We start from the raw sequence: 18,599 nt of genomic DNA, 5'->3' as shown, positions 1-18,599 counted from the left end.
AAAAAAAGGGAGGTCTTAGCCCAACAGTGGGACATTAACAGGCTGTTATTGTATACTTTTGGTTATTATAGCGTTTCTATGTGAAATTAAGTAGAATTCAATAGTTCAACCAAAACAGACACATATTTTTATGAATAATCGTCCGTAAAAATTTAAACAACTAACTCCATGTTTTAGTAAATCGCATAAAACTAAAAAAATATGGTAATGTTGCCACAGTTGACGGTACTTTTATTTTGTTTTTAGATAATGGAAAGTCTTAACCGTGATTAAATAAAACTAGAAAACGCGGCTTTGTGTCCTGATTCTGATAATTAATTATAAAAAATATATGATAACCATCGCCAGATTGACGCCAATTTAAATTTTCTATCAATCGTTGATCACCATTATAATTTTCATCATTAAAACAATATGCTTTTGTTAAAATCTAAATGAATGAATGAAATAGCGAAAAAGTAAAGTCGATCGCTAATCACGATAATCGCGTGTTCAAATTAAGGCAATATTCATGCTCCACTAAGCTTTCACAAGAATAATTTGTTTTTCATCTCTTATATAGCAGTAATAAAAAATATCGAAAATTTTAAACAATATTTTCCGCATGACGCGTGTTGCCCGATTACAAAAACTCAAAAAGACATAATTTTGTATGTATAAATAAAAGAATGTTTTAATAAGTATTATAACTTTTCTTAGTTATTATTTTATTAATTTAGGAATCCCAGTCATAATACTGTTTCAATTAAGCCCTAGTTAAATTTGACAAAATATATGTATCTTGGTGCCTCCGGTCTCGTTACCGGATAGGTATATATAAATTTAACACCTACAAAGTCACAGGGAACAGATAAATATCCATAGACTGGTAAAAAAAACATAATTATACTTATATAATATAATATTTGAGTAAAGAAATTATTTTAAAAACAATCCTACAAGAGCTAACTACGCCACCTATGAAAAAATTGTGGAACAATCGTAAAATAACAGATTAAAAAACTTTTTTTATTAATTATTGTGAGAACCAGTAGGTTTTTATACCATTGTGATAATATTTAAGTTATTTCGTTTATTTTAGTATAAAATAATAAAATGATAGGTCAAATTGGAAAATGATATGTTATCTATAATTATATCAATATGTGGAAGCTATGTACGCGTCAACTAAGGTACTTGTGCTGCCATCTCTCAAAATTAGCAACAAAAACTACTGTCGGTAAAACAGCACGTACGATCATAAATGAAAATAATTTATTTTATTGTTTATTTCTTGATATACATCATTCTTTTATAATTTTTATACCTTAAATCGAATTTTAATTGAATCCTTAAGTTCTGTTTTGAAATAATTTATTAAAAGACGTATTTTAATTTCAGAACTCATATTTCGCGCCATTAAAAGGCAGCCATTTGGCTTTACTGCGAACCCCGCGACAGGAAGTAAGTGATGAAGGTGCTACGCAGGCGCAAATTGACCTTTCGGTTTAAGAACCCGTCGGTCACATGTGAGTGTCGATAAATATCTTAGTTTTATCGTGTAACTGCTTACAATAGTCTTAATAATTGTTTTCGTAAGTATTTTCTATAGTGAATATAAATTTGTGAATTAAGCGCAATGTAACAGTGTGAATTATGTGTAAAATTAGAAGATAAGTTAAAACGCGGCGCCGGCACGTTTGTCAAAATTGCTATTTTTCTTTTATGATCTTGGTATTGCTTACAAAAGATGACAGTTATTATTTATCTTATAAATGAAATGTTTCTTTGTTACGTGTAGATTCGTTGCAGATTTTTACTATTTTAAAGATATCAGTGTAGATTTGCGAAGACAAGATCAAGATGTCCTTTTGAAAAAAGGCACATGTTCGCTAGCATACCACACTATGTCATACATATAATTTAATAGTGCTAGTCAAAATTTGCTCTTTCTAAATTTTTAGTGTTATTACATACATAATATTGACTTTTCTCGATTTGTACATCAGTTTAGGTTTTCGCTACAAAGCGCTAGGTGGGGTTAGGTCGCCTGAATTTTCATACTGCATAGGTAATATTTTCATATGTCTACTGTCTAGATAACGAAGACAGGCGTGACCAGTTATTGTCTAAAAGGCTTTAGTGAATTATTATTTAAAAGTGCGTATATTTATGTTTTTCATTAATATAAATTGTGTGCATTGTGTATAGCACATTTTTTTCGCTGGATGAAATAGCATAGCTTTGCAGTATTCATCTTATTTTAAATAAATTTGTGAGAACTATCATGAGTCATGTCTTAAATTATTTTTTGATATGGTTTAAAAATTATTACTTTTACGGCAGTAAAATAGTACAAGTAATAAATAATTTTTATTATTTTTGAATAAATCTGTGATTTACATTACTCTGTAAATTATTATCTGTGCTGAAAATGCAAGTTCACATTCATATGTGATCAAATTTTAATCAATATGCTATCTATAGAAAATGCAATGTGGTTTGGTTTGTTGACTGAAATGAAAAACTATACACTTTTCTTTGTGATATAATTGAAACCAGTTATATTTATTGTTGTAGGAACTATCATTGATGAAATATAATTTCATTCATTATATTATTAATTGAAATTAATATTTCAATTTCATTAATTATAACCAAAACTATTCTTTTGAGTAGTCTGTGGTTTTTACAATTAAATGATGATGAATAATAAATCAATACAGTTTGCAAACTAAGAAAAACTAGGCTATATTAAGAGCTGTATCTCTTTATATTTGCATTAATCCTTGAACTTTAGCTAAGATAAAAGCACATTAATTAGTTAAGACAGTAAGACATACAATTTAAATTCAAGTATGTACATAATTAGCATATGGAATATAATTACTACTTATTTTTTATATAGTCCAAAATATCTACCAAATTCATTATTATCGTATTGTCTCTTTTAATAAGTGTGAAAAAATTGTATCTATATTAAGTCTATATGGTTTTTGTCATTGCATATCAACATATACAATACTACTGATATAATAACTACTGATGATATTAATTTATTAGTATTTTTTCAATTCCAAAAAGTTTCTTTACCACCTTTTCAAACCTCATGGTGAAGTTCATTGACATTTAAGGTCAATGAACTGTGCTAATTTTGTCAGATCACTTGTGTCATATTCTACGGTTAATGGCGATGTTTATCAATTAGAGGAGTACTATGAAGGGTATTTGACTTCTGCACTGCTCATAACAGTTTTGGTAGTTTTTGTATCTTAAGTAAATAAAAGTTTTGACACCTTTATAAGTTAAGTACAGGTATGATTCATACTAAATAATAATTTTTTTTTTATTTAGAACCATCATAACAGATCAGAAACTAGAATAACTCATATAGTGTAAAGTTGATGCTGTTACTAAAGCCCGTAAATGTCACATACCAAAATAAAATATTTTAATGTTCTCATTGATTATCAATGTGTTTTAATTTGGTTTTAATTTATTTGTAGCATTTGTATATAAGATCATTGGATATTAAAATATTAGGTGTGTGCTAGGTCATAGTTATAGTATATTAATGGATCATAAAAATATTTGAGCCCATAGAGTCGCAATTGCAGTTAATTATACTGTTGTTGTGCTGCGGGTACTCAGAAATTATATACCAACTCCGACTATGCGTCTCATTTCACTACTGTGAGATGGGATCACTGCTAGGAGTACAAATTTTCTTTTTTAATTAAGATTATTTCACTTAATTTTGAATCTCTATTTTTAGTTATTAAAGAATCTTTTTACAAAAAGTAGTTAATGGTACTTCATCATCATCATCATAGCGTAAAACACCCTCCAGTTTAATGGAGTGACAATATAAGCGAAGTGGCTGGCAGTGGATAAAAATTGAGAGCTGAAGATCGAGCTTGGTGGTGTGCCATTAGAGAGGCCTATGTCCAACAATGGACGACAAATGGATGATGATGATGAAACTATTCAAGTTTTTTTTAAATGTACATATTCACACTGGTTACTGTTGTTTTTGTAAATTTAGTTTTTATCTAAAATGTTCCTTTTATATAGATAAAAGAAAATATGGATAATTTAACAAAAAATCAATAATCTTAAATTAATTTCCCCAGATCCACGTATTTAAAGCACCGCACACAACATGGGTGACATTGAAGACACACACTTTGAGACCGGGGACTCCGGCGCCTCCGCGACCTTCCCCATGCAATGTTCGGCCCTCCGCAAGAACGGTTTCGTTATGCTGAAGGGACGTCCATGCAAAATCGTTGAAATGTCCACATCGAAGACAGGCAAACATGGACATGCTAAAGTCCATCTTGTGGGAATTGATATATTTAATGGAAAGAAGTAAGTAGTACCATTTAAGTTATATATTCTAAATTGTATCATTCTGTTTAAATTATTATTATGACAGTCAAGAATGCATTGGCTTAAATCAAGACAGACTATCGTATCATCATTTGCTTGTGCCTTATGAAACTTTGTGCATCCACATACAATCGTCACTAGTAGGATGCTATTCAGACTAGTGTGCTAAGAATACCGCATTAAATAGTGATGGTAATTACTCTGGAATTGAAACTTTACAAGGAAGATGAAATTAAAATCTACCTTAATAGTTTGGAATGTTATGTGTAATTACAGGCACAAGGGACATAAAATCTTAGTTCCCAAGGTTGGTGGCGCATTGGCTATAAGCGATGGTTGACATTTCTTACAATGCCAATGTCTAAGGGCGTTTGGTGACCACTTACCATCAGGTGGCCCATATGCTCGTCCGCCTTCCTATTCTATAAAAAAAAAAAAATGTTGATTTGGCTGAAAAGAAATAGTGTAGTTACTGTTTTCCATGAATATACAGATATATAAATTATCATTTTATACAATTAAATTTATAAATCCTGTATGAAAATCATCACTCTTAACTCTTAGCTTCTTGAATCATATTGTTTATGAAATGTTTTACAGAATAATATAATATGCCTTGTTAATTTTTTTTTTTTCATATTTGTTAATTTGTCTGTGGTCATATGTAAAATGTTATGCAGTATCTCATTATAGAACTGAATACTCCACCCCAAAGAGAATTTATTGACTTTTCAAGTCAACATTTCAATACATCAGTGAAAAGAAATAAGATATAATTAATATGTTTATGAAGCAGCTTAAATTAATTTTACCCATATATTTGATTATACTTGCATAAATTTTCCTTATTGTGTTCATATATTAATTAGATGAGCTCATTTTAGGGAAACATTTTCTAATATGAGTATTGTTTGGTTGATTGAAAAAAAGTGTGTAATTGGTATTTGTTGATTTTCTAGGATAATTAATTATTTATTTAAATTGATAAAAAACGGAAAGGAAGCAGTTACTTGCTAATTTTGCGTCTTTTTGTCTCTTTTCGGTAGAATCTACATTTTAAAGCATTGGTAGCCTTACATTTTATTTATTATTTAATATGTAATTTAGTAATTTAGCAGATTTGAAATTATAACCTAGCAAATTTGCTTGACCTTTATTAAATATGCATCCTATTAAATTTCAAAGGTCAACTTTCTTAAATGTGAATAGTGCTTTAGTGCGTTTATTTAAATAAAAGACAACCAACTTTATATCGTAATTAATTTGTATATAAACTAATTAGGAACAAAAATATATATACTTTATTTCAATTAAGTAACATGATTATCTAAACAAAAATATTAACATTTACCAATTTCGTTCTTAAACTAAATTAACAAATCTACCTTTAAAAAAAAGTGTTACTTATATATAGATAAGACTGTTGAAATAAAATAATTTCGAGATAGTATGAGGTGTCTGTTATATCTTAATACTCACTTTTGACAATATTAGATAAATTACTAATCACTTGGCCGTTGAAAATCCCATGGTTGATAAGGTCTTCAGCCCAAGTCTTGAAATATTCAATGATAATAGTCAGTTAAACTTGTAGAGCTAAATTTGGATAAAATAATTTACCAAATAAACTTGTTATATTAATTATATGATCACAAAACACTTTTTATGTCAAATATTAATTTTGTGTGAAATAGGCGATATACTAAGCTAAAACCAATACGATATCATAAAATACGAGTCCATAGAGTCGCGAGGGCGATTTATATCGCTTTCGTGCTGAGGATACTCGAAAATTGACCACCAGTTCCGGCTATGCGTCTCATTATGCAACTGTATTTTGGGATCACCGTTTAGGAACACATTCATATTAAAACCTCATATATTAAATTATTATTACTTTATACAAATATGTATTAACAATACATTTACTAATTGATAGTTAAAATAATAATCACACGATAAGTACTTTATTAATAGTAACTGATCAATGATTTTGTACCAATTTTTATAGTACAAATATTGTGAATGAAATTAAATGAAACAAATTGTATTTACTGAATCTTACGTTTTTTCTTATAAAATTAGTTCGTACATGCTGTATTGTATGTCAATGACATTGATATACAATTAAATAAATAGTTTTCGTAATTCTAGTTTCCTAAAATTCTAATGATCAAATATATGGACCTTCTCGCTTTAAAAATCATAAAATATTCTTATTAATGAATGTATTTGTTTTTGTTATTTATTAATGTAATCAATTTTAAACTTTTCAAAATGTTTATCTATTATATTGTCCGATACGATACGCTTCGGAAACACCATACGTTAAATTTACAAATGTTCTCACAAAAGGTCGGCATTTATTATTCATGTTAAATGTTGAACTAGTTCTTTGCGACGTAAATTATTCAGGCCTGCACCTCGTGTAAACGAAACTGCAATCGTTAAAGATCAATATTATTTATGTATTCAAAACAAGACCTCTTATTGATTTTTCTGTCACATACATTACTTATTCATAGGGTTTTACGTAACTTTTGTCTTCGTCTTTATTAATAACGATTTTCAGAAAATCGTTTCGTTTCGTGTTTTATTGTATACTATATCGGTCTTATTTAAGATTTTAGTTCGGATGAGTTAATTTTTGGCATTGAAAATTAGTATTTTCCGGAAAATAGGGTGTGTCACACGGACAAAGCGACGCGAGGGAATCAAATAGGTTTTTTTTTTACATTAGGATGTATGGTGTTATTTTGTGCAGTTACGAGTCATATATTTTTTTTTATTTCGTAATTTATTTTCAAGGCTTTCAAATAAGAATCATATTAAATTTAGTTTTCGTTTTAATTTAGTGATAGCAACAAATTATAATACAATGTATTTATATCTTCACCAGATATGAAGATATATGTCCATCAACCCACAACATGGACGTGCCCCACGTGAAGCGCGAGGACTACCAATTGACCGACATATCGGATGACGGCTACCTCACCCTGATGGCCGACAACGGAGACCTCCGCGAGGACCTAAAGATACCCGATGGAGACCTCGGCACCCAGCTGCGTTCCGACTTCGACAGCGGCAAAGAGTTGCTGGTGAGATATTAACGGCTTTCTATTATTAATTACTATAATTATTCATTTCAATTCATGGCATATGATATTGGTTATATAATCCTAGTAGTGGCCCCACTCTAAGGTAGCCTGATCAACATATGAAACTTTTAAAAAATTAACAACTTTAAGGATATATTAAATTTATAATGCGAACGTGGGATGCTCGAAGATTTATATGATAATATATAATATAATAAATAATATAAAATTATATATATCATATAAAATAATATAATAATATAAAATATAATAATATATATATTATGATAAATATTATATATATATATTATCATAAATTGAATTGGTCAATATCTAAATAGAGAAGTCGGGGAAGTATGTTTTAAAATCTAGACATAATATTCGGTATTTATAGCCATTATCGCTTTTCAAGAAATGCATGCAACGACGCTACACTCAATTCCGTAGGACTTAAAACGTAAATATTTTACCGGATAGTATCGTAAAAATGATAAAGATGGACACCTTTTTACTTCCCAAGTATAAATTATCATAATACGGGTATCACTAGTTTTTTGGTCGAGTGTAGAGTCTCTGACATATTTAATAATATGTTGGTGCTAAATGAACTCGTAGATAATAATTCCGTCCTTTACCTGAGCTAGTATTTCTTGCTAGCTATATGGACAATGGGTTTTGAAGACATGTGATAAAATGATAACTTCAGCTGTTTCTGAACGCAATATTAACGTTTAATTCAAAATGTCGGTAGCTACACACACAGACATAATAAAGTAACTATATAGCTTAATTTATAGCTAGTATATATATATATATATATATATATATAGCTTAATTTAGGGGATTATAATGTTTTTGTATTAAATGTTTGAATTAAATGGCAAATTGTTAGAAATTATAACTTTTATAGTCAAGATAACCACTACGAGGATCCCTGGGTGTCGGGATTGTGAAACTCTTGATATGACAAAAAATACATTATAAAACGACCTATACATAACCGTGGTAACGTGATAAGATAAGAATAAAGCGGCTTAATAATTAATTTATCTACACATCTCACCTGTGACTTTCTTCAGTAAACTAAAAGTAGTATATCAAATATTCATAAAAAAATAATTGGTCGATCCGTTACTACGTGATAGGAAAACTGAAAAACGTTCACATATTTAATATTAAAACGGCTAAGTAATACCTGGCCAGATTTGCTAGAAACATATTGTAATGTCGCTTACTAGTTAAAACTTAATGCTACAACTTATGTGACTCATTGACTTACAACACAAAATTTAAAGCTAGTCTTATGATTCACTGTTTTTTTTTACCTTCATAACAATAAGACGCTGCTCTTTGCGAAATATATTCAATTAGTTTTTGCTCGCGTGTCAGTGTTAGATATAAAAAAATAGACTGTATATTCTTTATTGAGGATTTCAAGCTTCTTTTTTATAGAATAGGAAGGCGGACGAGCATATGGGTCACCTGATGGTAAGTCGTCACCAACGTCCATAGACATTGGCATTGTAAGAAATGTTAACCATCGCTTACATCACCAATGCGCCACCTGTTATGCCAAGTTTTATGTCCCCTGTAATTACACTGGTTCACTCACCCTTCAAACCGCAACACAAAAATACCAAGTACTGCTGTTTTGCGGTAGAATATCTGATGAGTGTTTGGTACCTACCCAGACGAGCTTGCACAAAGCTCTACCACCAGTAGCTTGCTTCACGTCAAATGTTATCAAAATCGGTTCATTGGTTAAAACTGTGAAAGTGAAAAAGACAGACAGTATTTGTAATATTATAGTATCGTTTTTACAGTTAGTCTAAACAATAATGTAACTTTATGATCACTTTTAATATAATGTAGAACCCAGTATGGTAATGATTCGAATTAAAATCGATCGATTTCGAGAGGTCAAATGTTTATCGTTTGAGTCAAACTTTGCTGAATTTAACTGACATTGCTTAAACGTACATGTAAATTTTGCTTCATTTAAAATCATGGCTAATGTTATGAGTTTCCTTTGTTATAACAATTAATTAACATTATGTTTAAAACGATGTCTTCAGTTTTGATTAATATTTTTATTAAAAAATAATAAAATTAATTATTAAACATGTCTTTGGCCATATATAATGGTAATACTAAAAAATTAAGTCTGTCGCGATAATACTATATATTATATAGTTAGATTTTTTTATTGATACAAGTTTTAATCAAAGCCCAAGGTTACTACAATTAAAAAAAAATCGTTTTTCTTACGGCTACATGGATTGTTTAATGAATATATATTTTTAAACACCAGTATCTGACACATTTACACTACTGTGTTTTAATTCGTAAGTCTATAAGTAGCAAACCAATGATAACTTCTGAATGAAGATAATTCTACTATCCGCAAGTAAAACGATTCGTTTTTCGAATATAACAACCGGGCATTATGCGAAACAATTTAGAATGGTAAGTGTAAAATATATATGTTAATCTCTAAACCTTAATATCACCATGGCAGTTTTTCTTGGAAGCTTAATAGTTGGTCGAAGTTATCAATTAATATAAATATATGATGATAGCGATGATTGATGTCAGACAATTTTTATTAATATAAATGTAGCTTATCGTTAAAATTGTGCTTATCAAGATTTACTTTAATTTTATATTTAAGTTTACTGTTTAATTTTATATATCGAGGGACTCGATTAATTAATGTACACAGGTCGATTTATAAACGCATACGTATTCCTTTGATTCTATAATTCCTAAAATATTAAATAAATGTTTAAGGATATAATAATAACAGCATGTTCCGTTGTTGCAGTGCACCGTGCTGAAGTCCTGCGGCGAGGAATGTGTGATCGCAGTGAAGGCAAACACGGCTCTCGACAAATAAACCAACTCAGCATTTATAGGGATATAACAAACATATAATTTTTTTACAATCAACAACTTACATAAATGTAAAACATAATATTATGTATAATTTAACGTAAAATATGATCGTTCGACGCCGGTCCGTCGACGTCCGCTTCCGTCTCCGCGCACCACTCGGCCGGCGACAGTCGACGCCCAGGAGACCTTTGCTCAACCTAACCGCCATGCGGGTCACATTCACTTCGAGTCCATCGACGTCGACCAGCAATGTACGGGAGCTGGCGGGCGAGACGAGAGCGGACGGACGCGGAACTTCACGTTTGTTTTGTTTTGTTTGTTCTCTTTTCGCTTACTACGTCTCATAGTTACGTTGCGAGTCGCCGAAAGTTTGCCGCGTGGACACCGTCGGGGAGATGGACGCAAACTTGAAGTTATCATCGTAATTTAACGCTAATTTAATCGATACATTAACAGGACCGATAAAAAAAGTATAAAAAAATTTACAAAAAAATAGAAATAAAGAAAAATTCTTGAATGATGTGTGTGATTGATCTGTCCTCTGTGTGAGCGCAGCGCGCCGGAGACCTTACGCGTAACACTCGTCATCTGTTCAAATTATTTCGACTCGATAACTTATTTTCGTATAGAGCTATCTATACTGCATGAATCACCTCCCAAAATTCGCCGTCACGTATCGATACCGATCGGTGACAAAGACTGACCACTGTCACTTGAAAATACAATATCTTCAGTCAAGACTGAAATGCATTTTTAGATAAAATAGTTGATTATTCTTATATAAACTTAGCACTAGATGAATACGTGCTGAAGTCGGCCTTTCCTTGCTCTCTTTGATTTGAACATATGATCTATGTTACCGAATGGCTCGCTATTACTCTAGGTATAGTTCCGGCCGTCGTATTGCAAGTGCCGCCTTCGGAGGCCACGTAGGGTACTATGCACTTGTATATCCTTAAAAATTATCGATTTTTAACATCAAATTGTCAAAGACGATATGATATACTAAATATTATGTAAGAATGTAAGGTAAGGCCCTATAGAAAAGATATTTTTTTATGCATTCAAAATTCATACATCGCAAATTTTAGTTAAAATTTTAGGCCGTTCGACTTGAACAAGTAACTTTTGTTTTGTTCTCAGTTTGAAATGTACATTATTTTCAAAATTGCATAATCGTTATTGTTGGTGATTTTTTTTTATAATTAGCAGCTTGTAATCAAGTTTTTTATTTATAAAACCGAACTAAAGTATTTGTAAGGACATCTGCCGATGTAAAATAAAATACTTTAGTAATGAGTATATTTTTCTTTCATGGACAAATTTCACCTTCATATCGCTTCCACTGAGTTCGTTTGTAAGTACTAGACTAGGTTGCATATTCTCGTAAGAGATTAATCTTTTTGTAAAACTCTTTTCTTTCTTTTCTTTTAAATCTCTTGGTATTAGCAAATTTATGACGCTTCATAAATAATAAACATTACTAATTCAAAAGTAGCTTGGTGACAATCGAAGCGATACTGTCAAATTTACAATGTAAGTAACTATTAAGCAATTATTTACTTTTTTACGGGGCAAGGGTTGGATAGTTATCTGTGAGCGATGATATTAAGTGATGAATTGTATATACGTAAGAATTGAATAAAAGAATAAATATTCAACATTTGTGCAATTTTTTACGTATATTATTTTGACATTGTGCAAATATTACCGAATTAATAGCATCGGCTGCTAAATATATGTGAGTGCAGTAACTATTTATTAAAAAGTCTGTCAAATTAAAATCTGTACAAAATGAACGTCCGTGACTTGTAATTCTTTTTTTATTTTACCCCTTTTTTGTTTTTTTTAGTAAATTAAACATGAAATTTTAATACACGGAACTATATATACGGAGGATAAAAAAATACTACTGTTAGATTTGTAAAAAGAGCAGACTTTAAAATTCTTCCGTTAATCAATCGTATACAAAAAAATTACACTACATAAGTATGACAAATCTCGTGTAAATATTTTTAGTAGAATTTTGCATTAGTGAGCTTACAGAAAATCACTAACGTTAGCAATAGCAGGCTAAAGCGGCAGATACCAGTGAGTCCATATATGATCGATCGTATTAACTTTAGCCGACCAATCACGAATGCCAACCCCTACGCAAGATATATATATACTTTGACCGTAAATTATCGATCCAAGTGAGCCGGCCACTACGCATGTGTGGAAAACAAGTAGAAGCTCAACACGGCTGCATTTTATTCCTTGGCTCTCATAGTCGGAGGAATTGGAAAGAACGCGGGCGAGCATGTGCAGCAACCAGTCTTACGCTTCGGAAAGTCGACATGGAGGTGCTACTGAAAATTTCGTAAAAGAAAACCCAAGCACTAGTTGAGCTGACTCGAGTCGAACCTCTTACCTCTGAAACTTATACGCAAAGCCATTTTATACAATAGATAATTCAAATTGTTAACTTAGTGGTTACGTTAAAAAAGTTGCAAGTTGTCTATCGAGCATTACGAAGACGACAAATAAACATTTGTTAAGAATATTTCCATTGAGGCAGAGAGCAAGTAATATATATAAAATATAGTACATTTCAATTAATTTATCGCTAATTATAGTTTATACCATTATGTTAATAAGTTTAACATGCTAAGCACAGCAATCCGATCTGCCACACTGCCAGAGAATGGCATACAAATTTTTTAATTTCGTAAGCTAATAAAATAAGTAATAATTAAGATACGCAAAACAACATCTATGAATAAATAAATTACGATTTATTTAACACTTAAAACGTGATATTTGTTTTTTAAATCTCGTTAGTCTAGTTAGTTAAAAATACTTTAATATTAAAAATTGTATTATTATGTAATAGTAATTACATAAGTCCATTTTAATTATTATTCCCGATTTCCAGCAAGTAGGTAACTCGATAATATGCATTGATGTATTACCTAAAGATAACGACAAGATAACTCTTGATTACACTCCCCCCGTCACAATACGGATTTCCACAACATCCTCGTCAGACTAATTGTTTTGACATTACCTAGTGCTACCAACCCTAATGTTTACCAGTAGAATATAGTGTTGTCATATTTAGATCAGCTCAATCTTCTGTTTATTTCCTAATTATTGGAATTGTACTGACCTTTGATTTGTGCCAACTTTTATACCATGCAATATTATTGGACAAACACAGACCTAATGTTATGAATTATGGACAATGAGAAGCTTTACCATCCGTTCGTTTCAACCATTTATCCCTTTGAACTAAATAATAATTAATTATAACTGTACAGTACAGTACCGTACCGTAACAGCCTGTGAATGTCCCACTGCTGGGCTAAAGGCCTCCTCTCCTCTTTTTGAGGAGAAGGTTTGGAGCTTATTCCACCACGCTGCTCCAATGCGGGTTGGTAGAATACACATGTGGCAGAATTTCAATGAAATTAACATAACATGTAGGTTTCCTCACGATGTTTTCCTTCACCGTCAAGCACGAGATGAATTATAAACACAAATTAAGCACATAAATATTCAGTGGTGCTTGCCCGGGTTTGAACCAACGATCATCGGTTAAGATTCACGCGTTCTAACCACTAGGCCATCTCAGCTCCAACAGCTATAAAAATATGATAATTATAAATAATAATGATTGCCACTGACTTTTTCACTGTTATTAAATCTATATACTTATAGAGTAAATCGTTTATTTCAAAACGATTTACTACGATTTATACGATTATGATAATTATATAATACTATATTATGAAGATACTATAGTTCCATTCATCTGTTTAATTAGATTTTGCACGTTCCGACTAGTCGTTAAATCATACACCTCTCAATTAAATGTAAGAAGTAAACTAATCTCATCTCAAGTCATAATTATCTTAATAAATAAAAGCAAATGTTTTTAGGCTCGTTTACTAACATATTCATCGATTAAAAAAAATTGTAATAATTTTGCATTTTACGAACTAAATATATATTTATTGGGTAGTTATTTTGTGATCAATGAATCGAGGGTTAGTAATGATCAATCTCTTTGAGTGCACGAGATATAAAATCTATTGGATAATTCAATTAGTAGGTGACTAATAGTTAATGTCTGCTAGGTTTTGCCTGAAGTTAGAAGATACCACAGTCGGTAGAAAATTGTTTATTTGCCTTATAAATTATTTAATTTTAAAAAATATTAATTAAACAAAATATTAATCCATAATTTATGTATTAAAATAATAAAAAAATGTAACATAAATAATCTCAACAATTGTCATACATCGGATTCGGAAGAGCCGTCCGAAATTTCAATAGTAACAAACGGATCCTCAATCTCTACATGTGTCGTATGATTTTCACCAAGCTCTTCTAAAATTTTATTTAGGCTCAACTCTGGTTCCTTTTTAACCTTTATAGTAGACAAATCATTTGCTTCAACTTCATGAATTCTATCTGTTATATCATTATTTAAATTAATGTCTTCTTGATGTATTTCCTTACTTGTAGATGCTATTTGTTTTAAACTATTATTTGGTAAATCTTCGTCTTCACTTTCATCAGACGATATGTCAAAATCGCTTTCCGAATTGTGAGAACATTCATCATCGTCTTTTACTTGATTCCATACTGATATATCTCTTTGTGGTGGCATATTTTGCATCTTTGTATACCTATAATTTTACACAAATTATTATTAAACATGTTACCTAAGACAATAAAGCTTGTTGCTTATAATAAAAGCGACAGGTGTGAGGAACTGAATTAACGCTATCTCTATAAATAATAAACCCCAGGAAAAATAAATTGAATTATTATATATATATATATATATATATATATATATATGTAATTGAAATATTATTATGATTTAATAATGAATGAGGAAAAATATAGGGACGACAATGCCCAAGGTTCAATACAGTAAACAGTATTGAACCTGCTCCTTTTAAATAGTTGGCGCTAAAATTAAGAGTTTGCCTTATACCTTTCGAGTATCTCCTTTTCCTTCTTCACGGCGGCGCGCTTGTTCGCGTCCAGCCTCGCCAGCAGCTCCGGGTCGCGGTCGGCGGGGTCGTCACACTCCTCCAGCTTCACCTTGCTGAGCAAGTCGCGCCACTCCCGCCTCTGCCGCCGCTTCTGCAGCGCACGACCACAATGTGTGAACAGTGCACTAGCTGTTTGAGTGTATATAACAAATAGAACATAATTAAATTATTATATATATTTAAGTTATTTTTTTGCGAAATGGGAAACCAAATATTATAATTTATCTTTATTTCTATTAAGAATGTCACTTTATTTACAAATTATTATATAAGTCTCACTTGACTGCCTCATTGGTCTAGTGGCTTGATATAAGGCCGCAAACCCGGAGATCCTGGGTTTAATTCCCAGGTCGGGATAATAAAAAGTTATTGGATTTTTCTGTTAGAAAATTCTCAGTAGCAGCCTGGAGTCTGGAAGTTCGAAGTGTTGACACTCCCGTGCCTCGGAAAGCACGTAAAGCCGTTGGTCCTGCGCCTGAACTCTTTCCGGTCGTGTCGGATTGTCGTCCCATCGGATTATGAGAGTTATGGAATAGAGTGCACCTGTGTTTGCGCACACACTTGTGCACTATCTCTAGTGTATAATATCTCCTGCGTAATTGGCTAATCTCTCTTGAGATTGGCGATTGGAGATAAATCGGTCTGGAGGACATTATTATTATTATATAAGACTTATAAATCAAAAGTACTGCCACACATAGATACAGAATATTATTTCTTTTTCATTTTAGTTTGATAATAAATTAACAACTAAAGTTTTAATACCTTCTTTCATGATTTGCTGCTTACTCCATCCAAGATTTTCTTTCTCATTTGCTTTCAGCACACATTTGACAACATCACGAAAGTTTGGAAACATTGGATTTCCATCACTGCCAACATTTCTATTAAGGAACCTTTCCAACCTCCGCACAGGACCTGCCGGGTGGCCATCTCTCACTTTTAAGTGTATTATCGACTTTCTCACCGGTACTTCCCCGGTTAGCTTACACAGCTCCTTATATAGCTTAACTATACGAGCTTTAAACCTTTAAGACCATAATAATGATAATATTTTCATTAAGTACCAAAGTTTTGATAGAAAATCATAATATACAATATCATATCTCCTACTATCATCATAATAAGAACTAACAAAATTTCACTAAATTATTTCAATTAAAAATGCCTTAATATAATCAATAAAAAAACTCTTCGAATGATATCTTACATAATAGATATGAAGCAGCTTATCAGTTTAATAAAATTCATCCACTGGTTTTATGACACATGCACAGGCAAAATTTAGTTGAATATATATTTTGTATAATTAAGAGAAGGTTTCATATAAAATAAAAAAGATATACACAAAAACTAGATTTAAGACAAGTAGATAAAAATTTACTTCTTATGTAACTGAAAAGTGTGATTGTTTAACGCAAGTTAATGTTAAGATATTGCAGACCTATTTGATAATTGCATCCTTAATGGAAACTTAAGACTAATCATTACTCTATACTCAAAAGCTACTGACCCAGCTGGAACAGTAGTTTTTGATACAAATGAAATCAAATAGAAAAGCTTGTCTAGAGGTCTTAGATTATACCCATATTTAAAAAGATGTTACATTACTCAGTTGGGATTAAATTTTATTGCAATTAAAAAAGTAAGGAAAGATTGCAAGTAAAAAAATTTGTATTAAAATATTTTTAACTTACCTTTCACACTTAAGATAAGGGGAATTCTTGCTATCAATACAAACTTCTGTCTCATCTAACCGAGCTATAACCCTTTTACAGTATGCTATCTCTTCTTCAATTTTTTTAATTTTTTCATTATCATTAGTTTGTAAATTTATATTATATTCCAATTCTTTATGGGGTATGAGAAGATTATTATCATCAGTAATTTTGCTTGGACTGCCAATATCACTGTTTTCCTTCTCTCCGCAAACCAAAATATCATTTGAGATCGAATTTCTTTCAGAATCTTTATCTTGCCCATTTGTTGAAGCTTCTTCAACATAATCTAAATCTATAATGTCCATTTTCTGTCTTTTAATATTCCCTGCATTTACACTTTTTCTTTTACATGATAATGATCGTAGTTTATTTTCTGAAATATATAATATAAATATATAGAAGCTACAATTTTCAGTTGACAATAATATAAAAATATTGATAGAAATATTGTGTTTATTTTATTAATTACTGACTTTTTGGAATTATTATTTTTAATGTTGATGGCAGAGATAGGAACAGAATGAATTACCTTTGATATTATTAGTTAAAGTTATAAGTTGTACTCTTTTTTTGGTGTTACTTGACCTAAGGATATTACACAAGTCTTTTATGTGGGAATACTTATAATTTGGTTCTGTCTTTAGAAGGTTATTCGCTCTTCTCAAAGCTTTTTTAAACACTTGTGATTCTATAAACCTTACATCTGTTTTCCTATAAATTTTCAATAATGTTCTATTGATAACTCTTATCATTTCTTCTGAATTGTCTAATTTAAAACATGTTTCCATAAATTCAGTGAATAATGGATGTTTATCATTAACAGATTTATTTAAATTTGCATCTTCATATATCACCGACTCTAAAACCTAAAATAGATATTGTTATTTTTGCTTTTATTTCAATTTATACCATGTCGTTCTACATTATATGTGGTGACAACCACATTCGTATCCCTGATATTCCCAAGGTTAAGCGACAGGTTATTTATTTTTTTTTGCACTGACCCGACAACGGATAAATGGAAAAGGAAATACGAATGATGGAATATTACTTGAAAATAATTTGAATCTTATAAATTAGGAATTATAATACACTTACACAATCATCGTCATCATCGTTTTCTGATAACTCAACTATATCTTCTACGTAATTCATATTTTTTTTAATTTGTAATTTTTATCCACCAAAATAATGCATATATACAGGTACACTTATTTACAATATTTGACGGACGGACTTTGGCGGACACAGCATATGTCAATGTCATTTATTCTACAAACCATAGAGTTTCTTGGTTATCCAATGTCCAGTGACCATAACTGACTTTTATACTCTAGGCACTTGCTAGTTGCTACCCGCACAATAAGTGTTCAGTAATTCACTAATAATTTTCCACTTCTGGCTTAATTTAAACCGATAAAACTGGTGGTAGGGCTTTGTGCAAGCTCGTCTGGGTAGGT

General features: G+C 30.9%; 3 protein-coding genes across 6 annotated transcripts in view; 1 reads left to right on the top strand and 2 right to left on the bottom strand.

Moving 5' to 3' along the window:
* The first annotated feature begins 1,365 nt into the window (after positions 1–1,365).
* On the top strand, positions 1,366–11,666 carry LOC126771690 (eukaryotic translation initiation factor 5A). Of its 2 annotated transcripts, none has more exons than XM_050491710.1 (4): positions 1,366–1,508; positions 4,113–4,350; positions 7,271–7,472; positions 10,297–11,666. In XM_050491710.1, the coding sequence occupies exons 2-4, from the start codon at positions 4,142–4,144 to the stop codon at positions 10,366–10,368; spliced, it is 483 nt and encodes a 160-aa protein (XP_050347667.1). In that variant the 5' UTR covers positions 1,366–1,508; positions 4,113–4,141; the 3' UTR covers positions 10,369–11,666. The 2 variants fall into 2 exon arrangements, with proteins under 2 accessions (XP_050347667.1, XP_050347666.1); XM_050491709.1 differs by having other exon boundaries at positions 1,440–1,574.
* Positions 11,667–14,427: 2,761 nt separating this feature from the next.
* Positions 14,428–18,599, bottom strand: part of LOC126771590 (zinc finger and BTB domain-containing protein 17-like) — a 299,967-nt gene continuing 295,795 nt past the window's right edge. The window contains exon 13 of the transcript XR_007669553.1: positions 14,428–14,440. The gene's annotated coding sequence lies outside the window, so the exon portion shown is untranslated. The remainder of the gene's footprint in view (positions 14,441–18,599) is intronic.
* LOC126771605 (daxx-like protein) lies at positions 14,517–18,533 on the bottom strand. Of its 3 annotated transcripts, none has more exons than XM_050491585.1 (6): positions 18,238–18,533; positions 17,669–18,005; positions 17,116–17,512; positions 16,184–16,446; positions 15,358–15,547; positions 14,517–15,043 (listed from the first exon to the last, which is right to left on the bottom strand). In XM_050491585.1, the coding sequence occupies exons 1-6, from the start codon at positions 18,292–18,294 to the stop codon at positions 14,647–14,649; spliced, it is 1,641 nt and encodes a 546-aa protein (XP_050347542.1). In that variant the 5' UTR covers positions 18,295–18,533; the 3' UTR covers positions 14,517–14,646. The 3 variants fall into 3 exon arrangements, with proteins under 3 accessions (XP_050347542.1, XP_050347543.1, XP_050347544.1); XM_050491586.1 differs by having other exon boundaries at positions 17,669–17,850; XM_050491587.1 differs by lacking the exon at positions 17,669–18,005 and having other exon boundaries at positions 18,238–18,530.

This window comes from Nymphalis io, chromosome 11 (genome assembly GCF_905147045.1).
Source record: "Nymphalis io chromosome 11, ilAglIoxx1.1, whole genome shotgun sequence".
Taxonomy (NCBI): Eukaryota; Metazoa; Arthropoda; class Insecta; order Lepidoptera; family Nymphalidae; genus Nymphalis; species Nymphalis io.
Note: the sequence above shows the minus strand (reverse complement) of the source record. Positions and strands in the feature narration are given on the sequence as shown.